This window comes from Lepisma saccharinum, chromosome 5, assembly GCF_977018435.1.
Source record: "Lepisma saccharinum chromosome 5, izLepSacc3.1, whole genome shotgun sequence".
In the NCBI taxonomy this organism is placed as follows: domain Eukaryota; kingdom Metazoa; phylum Arthropoda; class Insecta; order Zygentoma; family Lepismatidae; genus Lepisma; species Lepisma saccharinum.
Genome location: NC_139233.1, coordinates 53231682 through 53250111, shown reverse-complemented (window position 1 = coordinate 53250111; position 18430 = coordinate 53231682). Strand labels below are relative to the sequence as shown.

The window sequence follows — 18430 nt, the reverse complement described above, 5'->3', positions numbered from 1 at the left end:
AGAATTAGAAGTAGTGTCAGAATGTTGGCTTTCAGGATTGAGAAATCAAAGGCTATAATGGAACCAGCATTGAATCGTACACTCCATAAATTTATGCTCATTCCAATCTTTCCACTCTAGTATTGTCAAAGTATATCTTAGATTAGTTAATAGATTTAACTTTTACAAGAAAAATTAATAGTATGTAAGATTATTCAAATTAAGTAATACAGTGTTAGTGTGTTTGTTGTCTAAGTTTTATGATAGTAAGTGCATTAATTGTTTCTCAGCCTTAACCTTAATGTAATTTATTAATTTTGTGCATTAATACTTAGCAACAACAACATCCAGGATGCTGGAGCAGGTCACCTGTGTGATGGAATAAGTGAGCAGGTAACGGGAAATGATGGAGGGTTACAGGTTTTGATATTATGGAATAATCATCTAACCAAAGATTCTGCTTCTCATTTTTCTAAGGTGTTGGTAAGTTGATTTACTTGGATTATTTTATTGTGCATCATCCATATTTAATTCTCAAATTGTCTTCTTTCTTAATAAACATAAATCATTGTCTGTTTATGTTTGATATTAGTTGTATCAAACTTTTTGTTTTAAAAGCAAAAAGACACCTTGTATGTTTGACCATGCTAAATTTTGATGAATGGTGGATTGTAACATACAATGTAGATCATGATGTATTTAAACTGCCATTTGCACACTTGTTGTCCTTTACTTTTCCACCTTCATTTTCTCAAGGAGAATGATTTGCTGTTGATTTTTTTTATCATTCACCTGATCACGTTGCACTCCTGAAACTGAAACCATCGCAAATCACATCAGTGTCACCATCTTGGAAATGGTAGCCATACAGACACTTACTGAATGCCACCTCAATTGACTGTGACCTTAAGAGCTATTTATTTCTGACAAATGTTTTTGTGAGTTTGCTCCCTGGTGGGGCTGTAATACCCAGTTGCAAAGTGAACACTGTTGTGTAGCAACATTGCCAAGTGTAATTCTGCCTCTGTGTTTGTGTTTCTGTTTGTAAGGAAACTAATTATGTTTCCCCATGGAATGCTTATTTCACTTTCTGTTCTGTTTGTTAGTTTTAGTTTAGATCCTCACTGTGGAGGAAACTTATGCACTTACAGTAGATTTGGCAACGTGAAGTATCTGACTTTGTCACCTCGAGACATGAAAGTAAACAATGTAACCTGAATACAATACAATACATTTCGCTACTATCCAGCTGTCATATAAAGTAACCATTCAGTGCATATAAGAAATAAAGTGTTATTCATGATAAGGGGAATAAACAACGTGATTGATAATATAAGACGTAAGCGAGTTAATAAAGTTATATCCGCGAAACCTACTTGTAAATGTTCTATTAATTTCGGTGGCGTCTGCCACCATCCACTTGAGAACTCGATGCTTTACTGTTGGGTTGACTTCCGGCTTGGTGAACAAAATAGCAAGTGCCCTAAGCAAACACAAGAGATCCTTCTTTTCACCACTAGACAACCCAGGTGTATGTGACGCCCAGTGTGAGTGCAACTCGCATTACATTGGCAGATCCATCAGATCTGTCAACGAGCGTATACTACAGCACTTAACGGATGCAAAAAAATTCCAACCCACTTCCGGACTAGCAAGGCACCTCAATTTAACAAACACAGGATCCAAAAAAGTTTCAATTAGACATACATCGCACACCCTAATCAACACAAAAATCAAAGAGACGCATGCAATTATACACTTTCCACATGAGCTGAACATGGACAGTGGTCAGGCACATCATGTTTGGCTCCCGCTATTACAACAACTCAAACCCATCATGCACAGCAGACGAAATGGCTACACTAGCGTTCCTAGCGGTAAGCGAGGAAACAACAGGAGCCGGAAGTCAACCCAACAGTAAAGCATCGAGTTCCCAAGTGGATGGGAGCAGAGGCCACCGAAATTAATAGAACATTTACAAGTAAGTTTCACGGATATAACTTTAGTAACTCACTTACGTCATATATAAAGTGTTATTCACATGAACCATCCTGGTTGTAGTATTTAGAAAATATTTTAAGCATAAATTTAATTTCTTCTTTGAGAGTTAACTTAAATGTAAACAGAAGAATCCTGCCTGTACTGCCTGGCATATTTAAATGTAAACAGAAGAATCCTGCCTGTACTGCCTGGCATATTTAAATGTAAACAGAAGAATCCTGCCTGTACTGCCTGGCATATATGTGGACAATAATAAGTTCTACAACTTAGAACTATATATGAGAGTAATTTTATTTAGTTTAAAGGAACTTATACAAATATTTATGATGGATGCAATAAATGCAGTTTTAATATTGTATATGCAGAGTTTCATGTTTCTGTATTGTGAATTGGATGTATTTTTTAAAATTAATTTTGAAGGCCCACTGCCTTCATTAATGCCATATCTTCAGTTAAAGAAGGCAGTGGGCCTTCGAAGAAGAAAAAAATATAAAGAAACAAACTCTCCACAATGCAGGAATACAAAACTCTACATATGCAAATATTGTTTTATGTAATTCTAAATTGTGAGGTAATATAATATTTGTTTTACAATCATTATACACATAATTTATTCTTTATTGCAGAGACAAAGCAATACATTAGAAACCCTAAATGTAGGCCATAATAATTTGACCAATGAAAGCATTTACACAATGAAGAATGCTCTGTTGCATAACCGTTCCTTAACCCGTTTTGGTATGCAGTCAACCCAGCTGTCGTGTGAAGGTGCTGTTGCCTTGGCCGAGTTTTTAGCAGACAATCCTGTCATACAGGTAAAGTGCAATATTTTTCGTGATTTAATTAGATTTTATACAAGAAATGTATAAATAGCACACTTAATACACTCCTCACAAAAAGTGTGGAATATTGCTGCATTAGGTGATAGGCACAGTCTTGGAATGCAACAACACATGGTATCTGTGTTTGCTGGATGTTCTTGTGTTTTCGCCAACATATGCCACCATGCTTTTCACCTGTTGCCTAATATCACAATATTCCAAACTTGTGCTTAATATAACAGTATTTCAAATTTTTTGTGAGGAGTGTATTTAGTTTGAATCGTTCTTGGCCTTTTGCTGTTTCATGTCATTTTGGTATTATCCTTCCTATGCATGTAGTATGGAGCACCACTGCATACTTGATTGTTCTTTGTGAGTGTCCCCTCATCAATTAATTTCATCTAATCATCACTCAACCTCATTGTCATGGTTAGCAAAGAGAAGTAATGTAAAATAACAAGAACATGAATACAAATGCATGCACATAATTAGGGATGAACTTTGAACCAATACCAATACTTGAACATAGTAACAGATAAAAGTTATTTGGAATATTTATAAGTATTAATATAATATACATATTTCATTGCAAGTATGCCATATAATCTACCAGAGTTTTGCTTAAAAGTATTCATACATATGAGATGATCACAGAGTTTTAAAATAGTTGATATTTTATCATAAAATCCACCTTGCAACCAAATGTTGGTGAACATTGGTTAATAAATAATGAATATTATGCATTTTATGTAATTTTCAAGATATTTCGACACTGCAAAGTATCATTCAAAATTTTGTAGAATGCAAAAGTGGCACTTGTCATTTTACTAACCCCATTAAGATAAGTGAACTCTTTAAAAGTGTCAGTAATTAAATGTGCATAAATATGTTTTGTTACTGATGTCGTTTCTGCCTTGAGCATAATGCACAATAGGGCTTATTCTGTAGTCTACCAGATTACACTCTTGCCTTTCAATGAACATGGCCTACATTTGATCCCCAGTGCAGGCACATTGCATGGTGCTTTGGATTACACCTTAAATTGTCAGTACTGATTAGCCTTTCTGAGCATAAAGTGGACTTAAAACAATCTTTGACTGTGAATGCATACTTGACAGGACTATTGTACAACAAAATTGAAGGGATGCAGATAACGTGGAGATAGGGTTCTAAACATTCTCAATCGTGGCCGTGGTGGAGATTATTTGATTAGCTTCACACTCCAGCTCTCTTTGCCTCCCAGATACCCATTGATGAGGCTGAATGAGCCTTGGAGCCGCTTATGCTGGGACATCAGTGAAAAAATTCTTCCCTGAGATCACCCTCCCAAGAAATCAAACATGGGTCTTGCACGTGGCAGTTATATGCTCTACAAACTAGGGTTGCCCATTTATTAAGGAAATGAATACAAGTCCAAACTAAAAATTGGCTGTTTTATACTATTCAGTAAATATGATCTTGCTTGGTAGTCTATGAACATCAGTTTTTTTAAAAAATAATACTAATAATAATACAGATTTCATCACCTTTGCCACTATCCTCAGATTCTGTATGGAATCTTGGGTTGAGGACACACGTGAATAAAATGTTTAATTACACAAAAATCTCTGTACCCATGTTACTTAGAAACCTATTAATTTTGAGGGTTCCCTGACAATGAAGGCAGTAAGCCTTCAAAATTGATAGGCTCCAGCTGTCAAATAAGCAACATGGGTGGAGAAGTTTTCATGTAATTTTTAACCATTTTGTCAGCATGAAAGAAGTAAAGATATCCCATGTGTGTTGCACCTTGTAATAAAGGCATGTAGTGGATGTGGAGGTACGGCCCCACACATTCTCGATCTCCGTCATTGTGATGTGCTTGGTGCCATGTTCTGCCTGCTTTCCTAGGAATGCTCCTATGGCTGAGTGAGCTACTTTATGCAGGGATATTGTCAGGAAATTTCCCACATGAGATAATGTCTCCCAGGATTAGAACTGGGTCTCCTGCATGGTAATCAGATGCGCTACCAAATGGACCACTCACGCTCTTAGTTTTCAATACACCATCATGAAAATCAGGGTTGCCACGCATCTGGAAAACCTGGAAAACAGGGAAATGTTGGGAAGTTTTGCAGATCATCTGGAATTGAAGTGCATTTTGGAGTCTGCAATAGAAAAAGTTGCAAAGTGAAGAAGCAGCTCGCTTCCACTTCTGGATTCGGTTCTTGTGATTCCACTCCCCAAAAATATTTAGTTCAGAAAGTTGTTTCTTTCGTTCTTATGATTCTCAGTCTTGTGCAAAATTATGGTTCCTTCAAATTTCTGTAATAAATTTTGACTTTTATAATTCACTAATTTTAGAAAGAATATGAAAGTAAAACTTGCAGTCCAGATATCTGATTGATAACTAAAGTACATTGAGAATATGATCATAATTATCGGAAAGGTTGATGAAGATGAGGTTATCATCTATTATTTTATAGATCTTAGCCTTGTTGGCATTTCCTATAGAATTTCTTTATGCAACAAAAAATTTTCCGGATTCTGGGTACTTATAAATGTAAGCAAACAAACAGCATTTTCTACGGCACTGTAAATCTGCTAGAAAATGAAAAATTGTGTATGGTTTATGAACTTTATCTGTTGTTTTTATATTGTGGATATCTGTTATGGTGAAATAATGTATGTCTGTTACCTTAGCCTGAAGGCTAGATGCATGTGATTGTAGCACCCAATACATTTGATGACGATTGTAATTGTACATTTTATTCTTCGAATTTTTACATGTTTTTGTGGATGTAGAATGAAATTTGCTAAAAGAAAAAGTTGTGAAAGTGAATATTCATAATAATTAACAGATTATATATTTAATTGAAAAACAAAAGGTTCAAAAGCAAAAATCATGATGATAAACATGGCACGAAAAATTTCATTTTTGGAAAACCTGGAAATGTCTGGGAATTTCATAATCAAGAAATCATAGCTACCCTGAAACTGTTTAGTACTCATTACTATATATTTGTAAAGCATATTTTGTTTTCTGTAGAGACAAGTAAGTTAGTACATCTAACAGTATTATAAACGAACATTAATCATTTTTGCATAATGGCTTAAACTCCGTAACCTTTCCTTAAATATGTACACGACTCCAAGATACAGACTTCTTTTTACATAGAAACAGTGACCAGAATGTACTCTTTTTTTTTATTATTTAGCATTATCTAACCATCGCACAAATAGCACTATATAAAAGCAATCAAGAAGGGAGGTCTAAAGGAATGCAAAGGACAAGATAGATACTGAAGTTGAAGATAGGGAAAAAGAAAGATAGGGTAAAATATCGACCAATAAGATGCAGAAGATAAATTGCAGAGGCTTCATAAATAAGAAGATCCTTCAAGTAAGCTGCAAGTGAGAAAACAGTGACTACAACCGTGCCTTAAAATGAAACTTTTAGTAATTGATGTGAGTGAGCAGCAAAACCGTAGTATTAGGAGATATTTTTAAGATGGAAGATAACAGTGTAGCTTACTGTTTAGCATTTAAAATGTATGGGCAAGGAATATAGGTTGTGTTAAAAGTAACATATTAAAAGGTTGTCAAGTTACACCGCTTGGTAAGTTATTTTTAAAAAACTTGTGAAAGTTATTTTTTTTATTAGTGTTTAGTATTTCATATTGAATTTCCCTATTTTTCCTCGCATTATTATTATTGGTCAAGCTACATTATCTCAAGTTCATTTCAAGGTGATATTTTTACTTCTGAGATGGGAATCATTCTCTAGCCCTCCATTCACTATTCTCATGATGAATGTAAAAAACGTAATTTTGTGTGATATAGCTATTAATAAAGCTGTAATTTATTTTCTTTCAAAAGAGGGTGGACCTTCGTGATAACAACATTCAGGTTGCAGGATTAATGGCTCTTTCTTTGTCCATGAAAGTGAATAAAAGTGTCAATCAATTGGATTTGGATGATAAACCAAAAGCAAAAGTAAGTATGCTGGCATAAACATGTCATGCTTGCCGTGTTTTTATTCACCAAAAAATTTAAAACTTGTTTTTATTGTACTTGTTAACTGTAGATCTGTGACATCAATATAATATTTTTTTCGTGCATTACAATAACTGAATACTGTAAAAAACTGAAACTGAATAACTAAAAATAAATGTCTCTTCTCCCAAAACATAATCGCAAAAATTGTGTTTATGTGCTTGTAAAAACCATGAACTGCAAGAGAAATAATATAATACATGTTCTTGTAAAGTTTTAAAAGTGACCTTTGTATTTTGAAACATTGAGCTGAATTAGACATCCTACATTACAGTGGTAATGCTGTTCCCATAGTTCAAGCTGTCCTGGGTTCGAACCATGGTGGAGGCAAATTGCACAATGGTTTGGATCCCACTTTGAACTGTTGGTTGTCTCAATTAGCCTATCTAAGCATAAAATGGGCTTGACACAAGTAAACAGCTGAGCTGAATAACTAATTATTTTTTTTAATATGCATACAGCATATTACTGTGTGTACCAATAAAATTTGGTATTTTTACTGATCCAGTATTTCTATAAATTGTCTGTAATTGAGTATGTGATTGTCAATTTTTTTTATGAATACATGTATTAGGGACGGGGTAGAATAATTGGTGGTTGATTGGCATTGGTCAATAGAGGGATATTAGTTTATTGATCGAATTTCTCAGTGTCCCCCTTCCTGGGGAAAAGGGGTCAGATACTCTTCTTAAGTTATTTGCTATGGTAACACAAAAGAGATTGAGGCAAAGCTAATCAGAAGAACTACTGCAAAATACTGCCGTATACTTATAAACCATGTGGCCATTAAATTGTGACCACCGCTGCATGTAGTGAAAGTCATTTGTTGAGATGTTTGGCGAGAGGACACTGCTAGCTGATGTGTGATGCAGAGATATGGTCTCACGAGTTCAGTATGTAGTGTGCTTCAAAATCGGGAAACAGAAGGACCTGACAGAATTTGACAAAGGTCAGATCGTCGGGACCAGAAGAGCAGGTGCACCCATTTCACAAACTGCTGCAATGGTGGGGTCTTCAAGATTGGTGGTGGTGAAAGTGTTCCAAGAGTGGCGTGAACACAGTCAAATGATGTCCCAGCGACAAAACTGTACTCTCAGCGGAAGATTGATGCCAGAGGGGAGAGGAGGATACGACGACTCATCCAAGCCAACAGACACACCACAGTGCAACAACTGACATCCAAATACAACACAAATCAACCATGGACAGTATCTACCAAGACCATTCGTCACACACTGTCACCAGACTGCCCTGTCACCATCCACTCCTAACACGAGAGCCTAAGCTCAAACGACACATGTGGTGCAGAGAACCTGCGAATTGGAGTGTGGAAGACTGGAAGAAGGTGTGTTAGTCTGTCGAGTCTCTGTTTTGAGTCATTCCATGGATGGTCGTGTGAGGGTTTGCGGAAACACGAAAGTGTTCTTCCATCTTGCACAATGTCAAGAGTGCAGGCCGATGGTGGTGGCTGTATGGTATGGGGAATATTCACATGGCAAGAACTTGGACCCATGGAACATGTAGAGCACCACTGCACTGGTCAGTCCTATCGTCGTCTCATAGCAGACACAGTACATCCCACTATGTTGCATTTTTTCCCTGGTGGTTTTGGTATCTTCCAGGATGATAATGCAACATGTCATTGGGTTCGTGGAGTACAGGATTGGTCTGAGGAACACACTCATCTGACTTAGAACGTATGGTATGGCATCCTAATTCACCTGACTTAAATCCGAAAGAGCATATCAGGGATTGTGTGGAGCGACACATTAGGTGCCAGGACACATCAATCATGTCAATCCCAGCACTGAAGGCTGCATTGGACTCAACTTGGTTTTCAATACCTGTGGACTACTCCAGACATCTTGTGGAATCCATGCCACGTAGGATATCTGCTGTCATAAAAGCAAAAGTTGGTCCAACACTACTAGGTGGGCGGTCATAATCCAATGGCCACACAGTGTATATAATACTTATGAAAAAAAGGTGCTGGCATGGTGTACCATTATCTCCTGCCAGAAAAAATACTGGATATTGCTGGTAATTTTAACAATTCAATATTTCTATAAATTGCTTGCAATTTAGTTCAAAATTCTACCTTTTTGTGATGATAATTTTTATGCAAAGGTATTAGCGGGTTATCAGTATCTGCAAGAATTTCATATATGATCCATCACTAACAAATATGAAAGTTGAATTCATGAACTCTGGTTTTGTAATATAAATTTCCAATATGCAGCTTTGTTTTCTATTGCAAAATCCATTACCATCGTGCATCAAATAAGTGGTTGAAGCAATTATTCACGATATGAAATTCTTGTCATTTTGTATCAGATTGGTGATCAGTAAATTTTAGAGCAGAAATGAATGTATTGGTGTCAGTAAAAAATTCATGCGAGTGTATTCCTGTATGTATAATATTTAATTTCTTTCACAGGAGTCTGACGAAATGTTGGAACAGTACAGCAGATTCCTGGATGAAATAAGGGAATATTGTTATCGCAATCATGAAACAATTGAAAGGAAAATGGAGATTACTTCATTGAACGCTGCAAATTCTCGAAAGATATCACTAACTTGCGAGACATTGCTTCGCAATATTGCACTTGCAGAAGAAGCAGCTGCAGATGAAAATGGTGCTAAAAGAAGCCTTCTTTCCGAACCTCGTCGTCGTAGTGGACGCCTCAGGAGCCCAGCTCCGAGTCCCATTCCTAGCCCTGTGTCCAGTCCCGTTCCAAGTCCTTCCAGAAGCCGTTTCCAGGTGTCGCGTGTTTCTGAGGCAAGTGCACAAGAAAACACACCATCGCTTTCCTCTTCCCCAACAAGGTTTTTTCCATCGTCTCCGGGATCCCGTTTCAAGGTGACGATAGTGGAGCCATCCAGGGAATCCTCACCGTCAGACCCTTCTCCGCCCCAGTCAGCCCCTCCCGTTGTGACCAGTGTATCCGGTAATATAACAGTTGGTTTCAATTTTGAACCTGTAAGTCATGGTAATAGTGGATTCAAAAATATTAAATCCCCCAGTGATACAATACTGTCCAAATTTAGTGAATTCAAATTAGTAGATTCTGACAAGGAAGTGACCAGTGAAGAGAATTCCATAGTAGATACTGGTTCCTCATCTACATCAGGTGATAGGAATAATTTATTTTTGAAGACTAGTGAAATGTTATTAGTTCCTGAGTGTTCTGGCATCGGGTCAAGCCTACTGTCACAAGATGATAGGGGAAAGGTTAGTAGTGTGGGATCAACCCCTGTAGGTGACCAATCGTGTGAATATAAAGAGAGGAGAGTGCTAAATCCAGTAACTGAAGAAGATGTAGGACTTCCAAAAGGTGTTGATGTACGTAACATTGCCCCTTGCAATAGTTTATCAAGTATTAATAGGTTCCAGGAGAAAGTGAAAGAAGATCATATGCTAGAAAGAGAATTATGTGAAACTTGTACATCCAGTGAGAAAATTAAGGATACAAACAACAGTATATGTGATACCAGTATTCAATTAAATTCTCCTGAACAGAAAAAGGATCCCAATCTATCACCGCACCTAGAAAAACTTCTAAGTTTATTCTACCAACCAGTCAGTCTCTGTACAGAAGAATCAATGTTGCCAAAGAATACATCCAGCAGCTCCAACACTATAAGTCCCGGTTCTGATAAGGCAGAAATGGTTTTAGGCCTCTCAATTGCTGCTGGTGCCAAAGATACTGCAGACACATCCAGTTTGATGTTGGAGTGCAATCCAAGTAATCATCGTACCAAAGATCTGTCATGTTATAGTATCATTCCAGACATCCTAAATAACAATAATGATCTTCCCGCAGAAGCTAGAGCTCTCGATATTAAACCAGTTTATGAGGAACATGCAAGCCGAGTTACGCCAGATGCACCCCACTGTTCCGGAGGTGCCGAGTGTTTAATGAACCATAAAATGCACGAGGATGAAAATTCCAACCTGGAATCGAAATACAAAAGCCGAGATTTTACAATGACATGGCCCAGCTCAAGTATGGGTCCAAGGTGCCAAGCGGTTAGATTAGTTGGTGGAGGTGCTAAGGCTACGTCTCCCGAATATCCAAGTGGGGGAAGCGAACAGGCATCAACTTCGAAAGACGACTTGAAGTCTGAGGAAAAGTGCCACCCAGCAGGACTGGGAGTTCCGTGTCAGAGTGGTGTTGTGTCGGCGCTAGACTTAAAGAGTTCTGTTCCTCTGTCTCCAGCTCAAGTACTGGATATTACAGGTAAGTACTTTGTAATGCACATGTTGTCGGTCCCCCTTCCTTTGTGCTAGGCTAATTATCTGGGGTTTGCTGCCGATGCAAGTGTTGTGTCTGGCAACTGCAAAGCTGTTGGTAACCAATCTCTGCTTCTAACAACAGCAACGACTCATCCAACATAAAGAAAATCTGCATTGTTTTGAATCTGTAGTCTTTCAAGGCTGTTTTGCTTTGAAGATTACGAAATACGTGCACCTGACACAAAACCAGGAATTAAAAGGCAAGAACTTTGCTCTTCTGCAGATTTCTGATAAACAAAACCATAAATCTATCTTGCAGCCAGCACAAGAATAAACATCTTGAATAATCAGAGCAGTGCAGGAAGGTAATACATACACACAATATTAACTACAATATAATCACTAGGGAACGGATTTTAAGTGCAGCACCTTTCTAAAAATATAGCTGTTTTCATACTGATCATTGAGATATGTATTTTAGGTCATGAAATCAAGTAAAATGAACACACTTTGCTGCACCTTTTCGTGAGGTTAGCACATTTATCCCCTTTTTAGCCCGTCTTTGAAGTTTCAGCACCTTTTCCCTTCCTTTTCTTTCATGTTGAAAAAATGGAGAGAAAAATAAATGATTTTCGCTCTTCTTGAGCAGCTACATAAAATCCTACAGTCTCATTTTGTAGAGCAGAACGAGAGCTATAAAATGGAAAAATATAATCATTGCAGCCCCAATAGTTCCCAAGATAATGTAGCAAAACCCGCGACAGAAAACGCAAACTTCAACAAAACCTATTCATCAGAACAACAGTTCTCTTGGTGGTCTGCGTGCATTAAATGCAGAAGGTGCAGTTAACGAGAGCATTGAGCATTTTATCAGCACCTTTTTCCTGCACTTTTTTTGAAAACATTTTCAGAACTTATTTTCCCTTTCCTGACCATAATTTAGCATGTTAAAATTCTTTCCCTAATAATCACTACTTTTGTTCACAACATTCACATGCCAAAAATAAATATCTCAGTATATATATATGTCTGAAAATACACAGTTTTGTTCAAGCTTGTCCACTTTATGCTGATGGGCTAATTGGGACTAGATGTACTAGTCTATGGGCCAGTTAGCCAAAATCAAGAATTTCGGTATAATTTGGGGGTACTAATTTTCCTTTATACTACAGTTATATGTGTGTGTAAAGATACCAAAAAACCATGATTGCCATCTCAAAGTGGTAGCTAATACAAATAGCAGCCAATCCAAGATGACGGATGTTGAATTTTGAAAAAGCTACTATATCTGTAAAATTAATGATCCGATTGCAATTCTCTTTTTTGCAAACTTAAGCTTAAGATGTGTTCTACATTTAAGGTTATGAGAGATTTTTCGATATTAGTAACTGTTACTTAATCACGGATAGTAAAAAAAATGGTATTTTTTACTAAAAATTTTACGTTTATCATTAAATTACTAATAATCTAGGCATCTGAGAAAAATGTGTTCCGAACAAATATTGTAGCGTAAACTCTTATCTTTAATTTTACATATTGCACTTGTTGGTTTTGAACACAGAATCCATATTAATTGAATTAATTATGTAGAGTGTACAGCGAATGCTACTAGACAGATGCCCCTGTAGTCCTACTTAATCAGACATATTGCAGCTGGTACTGACCATTGTACGTGTTATTGTTAGATACCGGTAATAACATTTAATAATAAAAAAAAAGTTATTTTATTAGTAGTAGTAGTAGTTGTTGTAGTACTAACTAACAATGAATTTTGTTTATTTGTTACTGGAGTCCATGGAAGATTGATTGATTGAAATTAAAATTTTTGGGCATGTCAGCACTTAGGCTACTTGCACCTGTCACATTATAGGGAACCAAGCCTATTACCAAAGATAGAAAATCAACATGTGTCTCTGAGGACTAAAATCTCCTTAACCAGATTAAAAACTAAAGCTGTATAGAGACACTCAGCACATATAAGAACAAAACACAAGACTAGTAGTACGATTATTTTTTTTTTTACTAATCCACGATTTACTAATTAACTGTTACAAATTCCAATAAATCTCTCATAGCCTTAAATGTAGAACATATCTTAAGCTTACATTTACAAAAAAGAGCATGGCAATCAGGTAATTAGTTTTAGAGATAGTCATTTTTTCGAAAGTCAACATCTGCCATTTTGGATTGGCTGCCTTTCTATTAGGCACCATTTTCAAATGGCAATCATGGTTTTTTGGTATCCTTAGACACCCATATAACTGTGGTTTAAGGAAAATTAGTACCCCCAAATTATACCGAATTTTTAGCTGGCCCATAGACTATGCAGTTTAAAGTGGGATCCACACGATTCTACATGTCTTCATGTGAACTGAATCCAGGACACTTTGATTGCCTTACGTAAAGATGATCCTGACATCTAACAATAAGTGATCACCCATTACCCGAGACTTGTAAAACTAGCAACCAATTGCCAATTAACAGAAGCAGAATTGAACCTAATAAGCAGAAGCTAAAAGAGTACCAACCTCTGCCCATGAGAGGAGGTTGTTCATCTGTCATGTCTTGCTTTTTTCCTTACTTCTTTCATGTTGTTAAATTCTTTTTAATATATTATATGCTCAAATAAGTGGATTGTGTAATGGTTTCTTACTTGCACTTAAGTTTCACCTCTCTTGTTTTTTTTTTTAACATTTCCCACATTTTATGTTTTTTTTACGTGTTTAAGAGGCCTCTTAAAAATCATAAAAATGAGAGTTGTACTCTACTTAATAATTTGAATCTGTCGCCAGCATCTGTGAAGGCAAGTCAAGCATAAACATAGGAAGTGAAAAATTAGAATAAGTAGTAGTTTATACTGTAATTACATAGTTTCATAAGAATCGATTCAGACTTAGTTTTTTTTGTAACTAAACATAATTGAGTAATGTGCACAGGCATGTCATAAAATATCCTTTCAACTACATCACACGTCTCTTGGCTGTGTTACTTTATAAAAGCTGTACATTTACATACCAACTCTTGCCCCTTTTTTTAGTCATAGAGTTTGATAATGTAACACTTTCTGGAATGTCGTTTGAAGACACAAAAATCATCTCCAACAAATCACATCATCATCTACTTATCCGATTTATCTTCCAAAATGTGGCAATTTTCATCTTTTATCTTCCATTATATACCTACTTTTTTACAAAGCAATTATTATTTTTCTATGATGATCTTATACAGGGTGTAAAATTGCAATACACATTTCGTGATGTAATTATGTCGGGGGCATGATAAAAGTAGAGACTGTAATAAAGTTTCACATTTATTTTTAACTACATGATGCTTGTCTCAGTTGCAGTGGTCTTTGATAAATCAAATATTACTTATCACCAAGAGGTGCCAGTTTTTTTTTTTCATGCACATGCCTCAAGAGCGTAGGATGTAGTTAGCAGGGTTAAGAATTTGGTTGAAATAGTCCATCTTTTCTAGTAGCATCACTTTCAGTAAGCTTTATTTTTAAGGAGCTTTCAGACGAAAGTGGCAATCAACAAGTGACCCGTGATGCAAGGGTCACTTCACATTACAGCAAGAAGCAACACAACCACAAACTGCATGCACCAGAATAGGCACTTTTCCCTCCAGTCCGTAATAGTAATAATAATATGAAACATTCACTGAGCATGCGTGACCAACAGACTGACGTATCACAGTGCATTCTATTGAGAGAATGTTTCAAGTGACATGCAAGCAACAATTCGCATGTTCAGCTTGTTACGAAATGTTATGCTTATGATTGAAACATTCATTTTCAACTGAGAAGTATTGCTTGTCACTGTGGTCTGAAAGCTCCCTAATATAATGGAACCTTGATTTTACATTTTTCCCACTTTATAAGTGGTCTATTAAAAAGTATCCGACCTAATTTTTCTCCCACAAGAACAAATGAAGAACAGAAGGTGTCCTGTGATGTGGAGGTGCTGGGCACCTTTATCCACATGCATGAATTTTTCCTTCCTGGAGAGAGTGTAAATAGCTGGCAGTCAGCCTGTGAGTGTGCGAGTCTGGTGTATGCCCATCAGATTTGCTGTGAAATGGTAAACCATTTGAGCAATGGTATTGCATCAAGCTTTGCCAAAAACATGGCAATACCCAAGTGGAAACCATTCTGATTATTCAGCAGGCTTTCTGCGACGATGCCATGAACATCACCTACATTAACCTCTTGTTTACCACCTGTCTTTTAAAAGATAGGTTCCGGTAACCCCCAGGGTACCACCTATCTTTTAAAAGATACCTTGTCATGTTCGTAGTTTTTACGTCATAATGTCGTAATTGTTTTGCTGGAATTGCGATTTTCTTTTTTATATTATTGTTAACACATATTCTGCACCGTAAAGACTTTGCATATCTTGTTCTTCCATAAAAAAGGGGGATGGCAGCTTCCTTTGAAACTGAGTCAGTGGTGCATAGATATGTCGTGTGGGGGGTGCAAGTCGTGTTCTATTGCTCATATGATAATAGTGCAATTATTTTCTTGTTCAGACATGCCAGTGATCATTTTCATGTGTATTTTGACAATGTGCTGTACTTTGTTGTCCATGGGTGGAGGGGGGGAAGGGGCATTTTTCTTCTGAAATTTTGAAATTTTCAGGTTCCTCCCCTCCCACATCCATATATACACTCAATGTGCATAAATTGTATGTAGTCTGAATCTATGGTTCATTCCACGTATAACGATACTTGATTCATCCGTCTAGGGCAATTAGCCTCCAATATACAGGCGTTTCAAGGTAACTCTGCAATCCGAGGCTTGAGTTAGTGGTGCACAGACATGTCGTTTGGTGGGGAGGGGGCTACAAGTCGTGTTCTATTGCTCGTGTGATAATAGTGCAATTATTTTTTGTTCCAGACATGCCTGCGATCATTTCCATGTGTATTTTGACAATGTCCTGTACTTTGTTGTCCAGAGGCGGATGGGGGAAGGGGCATTTTTCTTCAGAAATTTTGGAATTTTCCGGTTCCTCCCCTCCCCCCACATCCATATATACACTCAATGTGCATACATTTTATATAGTCAGATTCTATGATTCATTCCGCGTATAATGATATATTATTCGTCTGTCTAGGGCAATTAGCCTCCCATCTACAGTCATCTAAATGAAACTGCATTTTGCTTAAAATTGGCCCAGGACCGGGGAGCTTAACTGGCAAAATGGTCTTGGTAATCAAAAGGTTAAGGTGTGGTGCCAACTGCTTCAGAGAGAAAACAAACCACATTCCGCTAGGCCCTCAGCAAGTCGAAATGACAAGGTGATTGACCAAGTGTGGGCTTGGGTCATGCAGGACCATCGTGTAACCATCCAAGAACTTGCAGATGAGATGAGGATAACACTTAGTTTGATACAGTCCATTTTGAGAGAGGTTTTGGCCTTGCAGAGGATGTCCACAAAATTTATGCCGAAGCTGCTAACTACGGACCAGAAGAAACTTGCACATCTGATTTGGCTTTCTTGACCGAGCAAATTCCTCTGGTTCAGGAGGCTACTTACGCTGTTGATTTTTGGCTATTCCTCAAGCTGAAAATGTCACTGAAAGGGACCTGATTTGAATTGTGAGAAGACTTTATGTGGAATGCAACTGTCCAGCTGCATTCCATTCCTAAAGAGGCCTTACAGAAATGCTTCCAGCAATGGCTCTACCATTGGGAGAAGTGTATGCAGTCCCAAGAAGACTACTTTGAAGGGGATTAGGGTTTCAAACCTGTAGGTAAATAATTGTATTTTTCCCAACCAAAGGTGGGATACTTTTTGAATAGACCACTTATATTTTAACTTTCCAGTTCCAGTAAAACAAAATGTAAATTCTTGCATTTCAGATGAAATCCTCTGGAAATGTATAATCAAGGTTTCACTATATGCCTCAATTTTCATTAACCTGTACTTCATAGCACTTGTACTTTTTTTAATACAGTTAATATCAGCAAGATGCCATGTTCAGAGTCTATCCAGGAACAGAGGAAGACACCAGATTAGGAGACAAGAAGTCCGGTTTTCTATTCTGGTTGTTCAGGGAGTAGCGATAATAGTTCTCGCATATGTTAAGTGTATAGTTATTAATTTAAGTTCAGTGTACAAAGGTGATTATCTAATCGGAAGAGACAACTTTCTTCTTTCTCTGTGTATATATATATTATTTCTCTATATTTATTTATATAGTTTTATATCTAAAGAAAGAATACACTGGAAAGCTTGTATTCATTTCATATATTTAAAATCTACAGTTGCGTGTTTAGGAAAGTACATTTGTATTTTAGAAGTTTTAATACATTTGCTGAGTTGGTGCCTTTGATAGGAGTTTTAACTTGATTATTACAATCAAAACAACTTTATTAAAATATTTTTTAAACATGTTAAGGGGCTTCTTCTAGGAATCATGGAATTGTAGCAGGTTATATGTTATAATACTTAATTTTTATCTTGTTATGGTGCACCTGACAAAGTTTTACAAGCGTAGAATTGTTCAAAGGTGGTAGCTATGGAAAATTATTTTTTAATCTTCCATTTTTTATAGTAGTGATAAAATTACTGGATTTGCAATCTATGAAGAGATTGTATTCTATTATTTTTTGTTTTCAAGATATTGACCATGCTGTGTAGCTCCATGGCTATTGCACTATTCCAAATGCAATTATTTTTCAAATGATTATAGGAGTACAAATTTTAATTTTTTGGTTACCAGTAAAGACTACATATTTCATTTTGCTTAAAGATTATTTAATGCTTAAACATTACTTACTGAATTTTACAGCATACTGAAAATGATTCTCATTCTGTTAATTATCATACTCATTTCATGAACTTTTAAGATAAACCATATTGTAATAGTGTCCTGATGTGCAAAGATATTCATTTTTTTATGTCACATACTGTAGTTTAACTGCCTTACTTAGGAACAATAGTACCATTATTATCTCAGGTGTTACATAAATAACATAAAGTTTGAGAAAAAATGACTAGTGATCTCATCTGTTATGATTTATAATATTATTTTAAGCAACACAAGGTGCCAGTACAGATTAGAATGATTACATAGTTGCCCTGCTGAACAGAAGTTAGTAGTAATGAAGTAATTCTTTCAGATTATTATTAGAGTGTAAACTGTGAGCTAGATGAAATGAAGGATAGTAAATCTGTTCTGTTTAAGAATGAATTATATATACACACATATATATAATCTTATAATATATATAGATATATATATGTGAAGAAATAAGATCATGGTGTACTATGTTGTATATTTAGTATGCCATTTGTTCCTACAAAAGAGAAATATATTTTTATGGCAAGGATAAATATGTGCTGAGCTCTGT

General features: G+C 36.4%; 1 protein-coding gene across 1 annotated transcript in view; it reads left to right on the top strand.

Annotated features, from left to right (window-relative positions):
* Positions 1-17568, top strand: part of LOC145987827 (uncharacterized) — a 59667-nt gene extending 42099 nt beyond the window's left edge. Inside the window, exons 7-11 of the mRNA XM_083122564.1 lie at positions 315-462; positions 2607-2795; positions 6660-6776; positions 9274-11077; positions 17032-17568. Coding sequence (XP_082978690.1) covers positions 315-462; positions 2607-2795; positions 6660-6776; positions 9274-11077; positions 17032-17093 — 2320 coding nt within the window. The 3' untranslated portion in view covers positions 17094-17568. The remainder of the gene's footprint in view (positions 1-314; positions 463-2606; positions 2796-6659; positions 6777-9273; positions 11078-17031) is intronic.
* Positions 17569-18430: the final 862 nt, after the last annotated feature.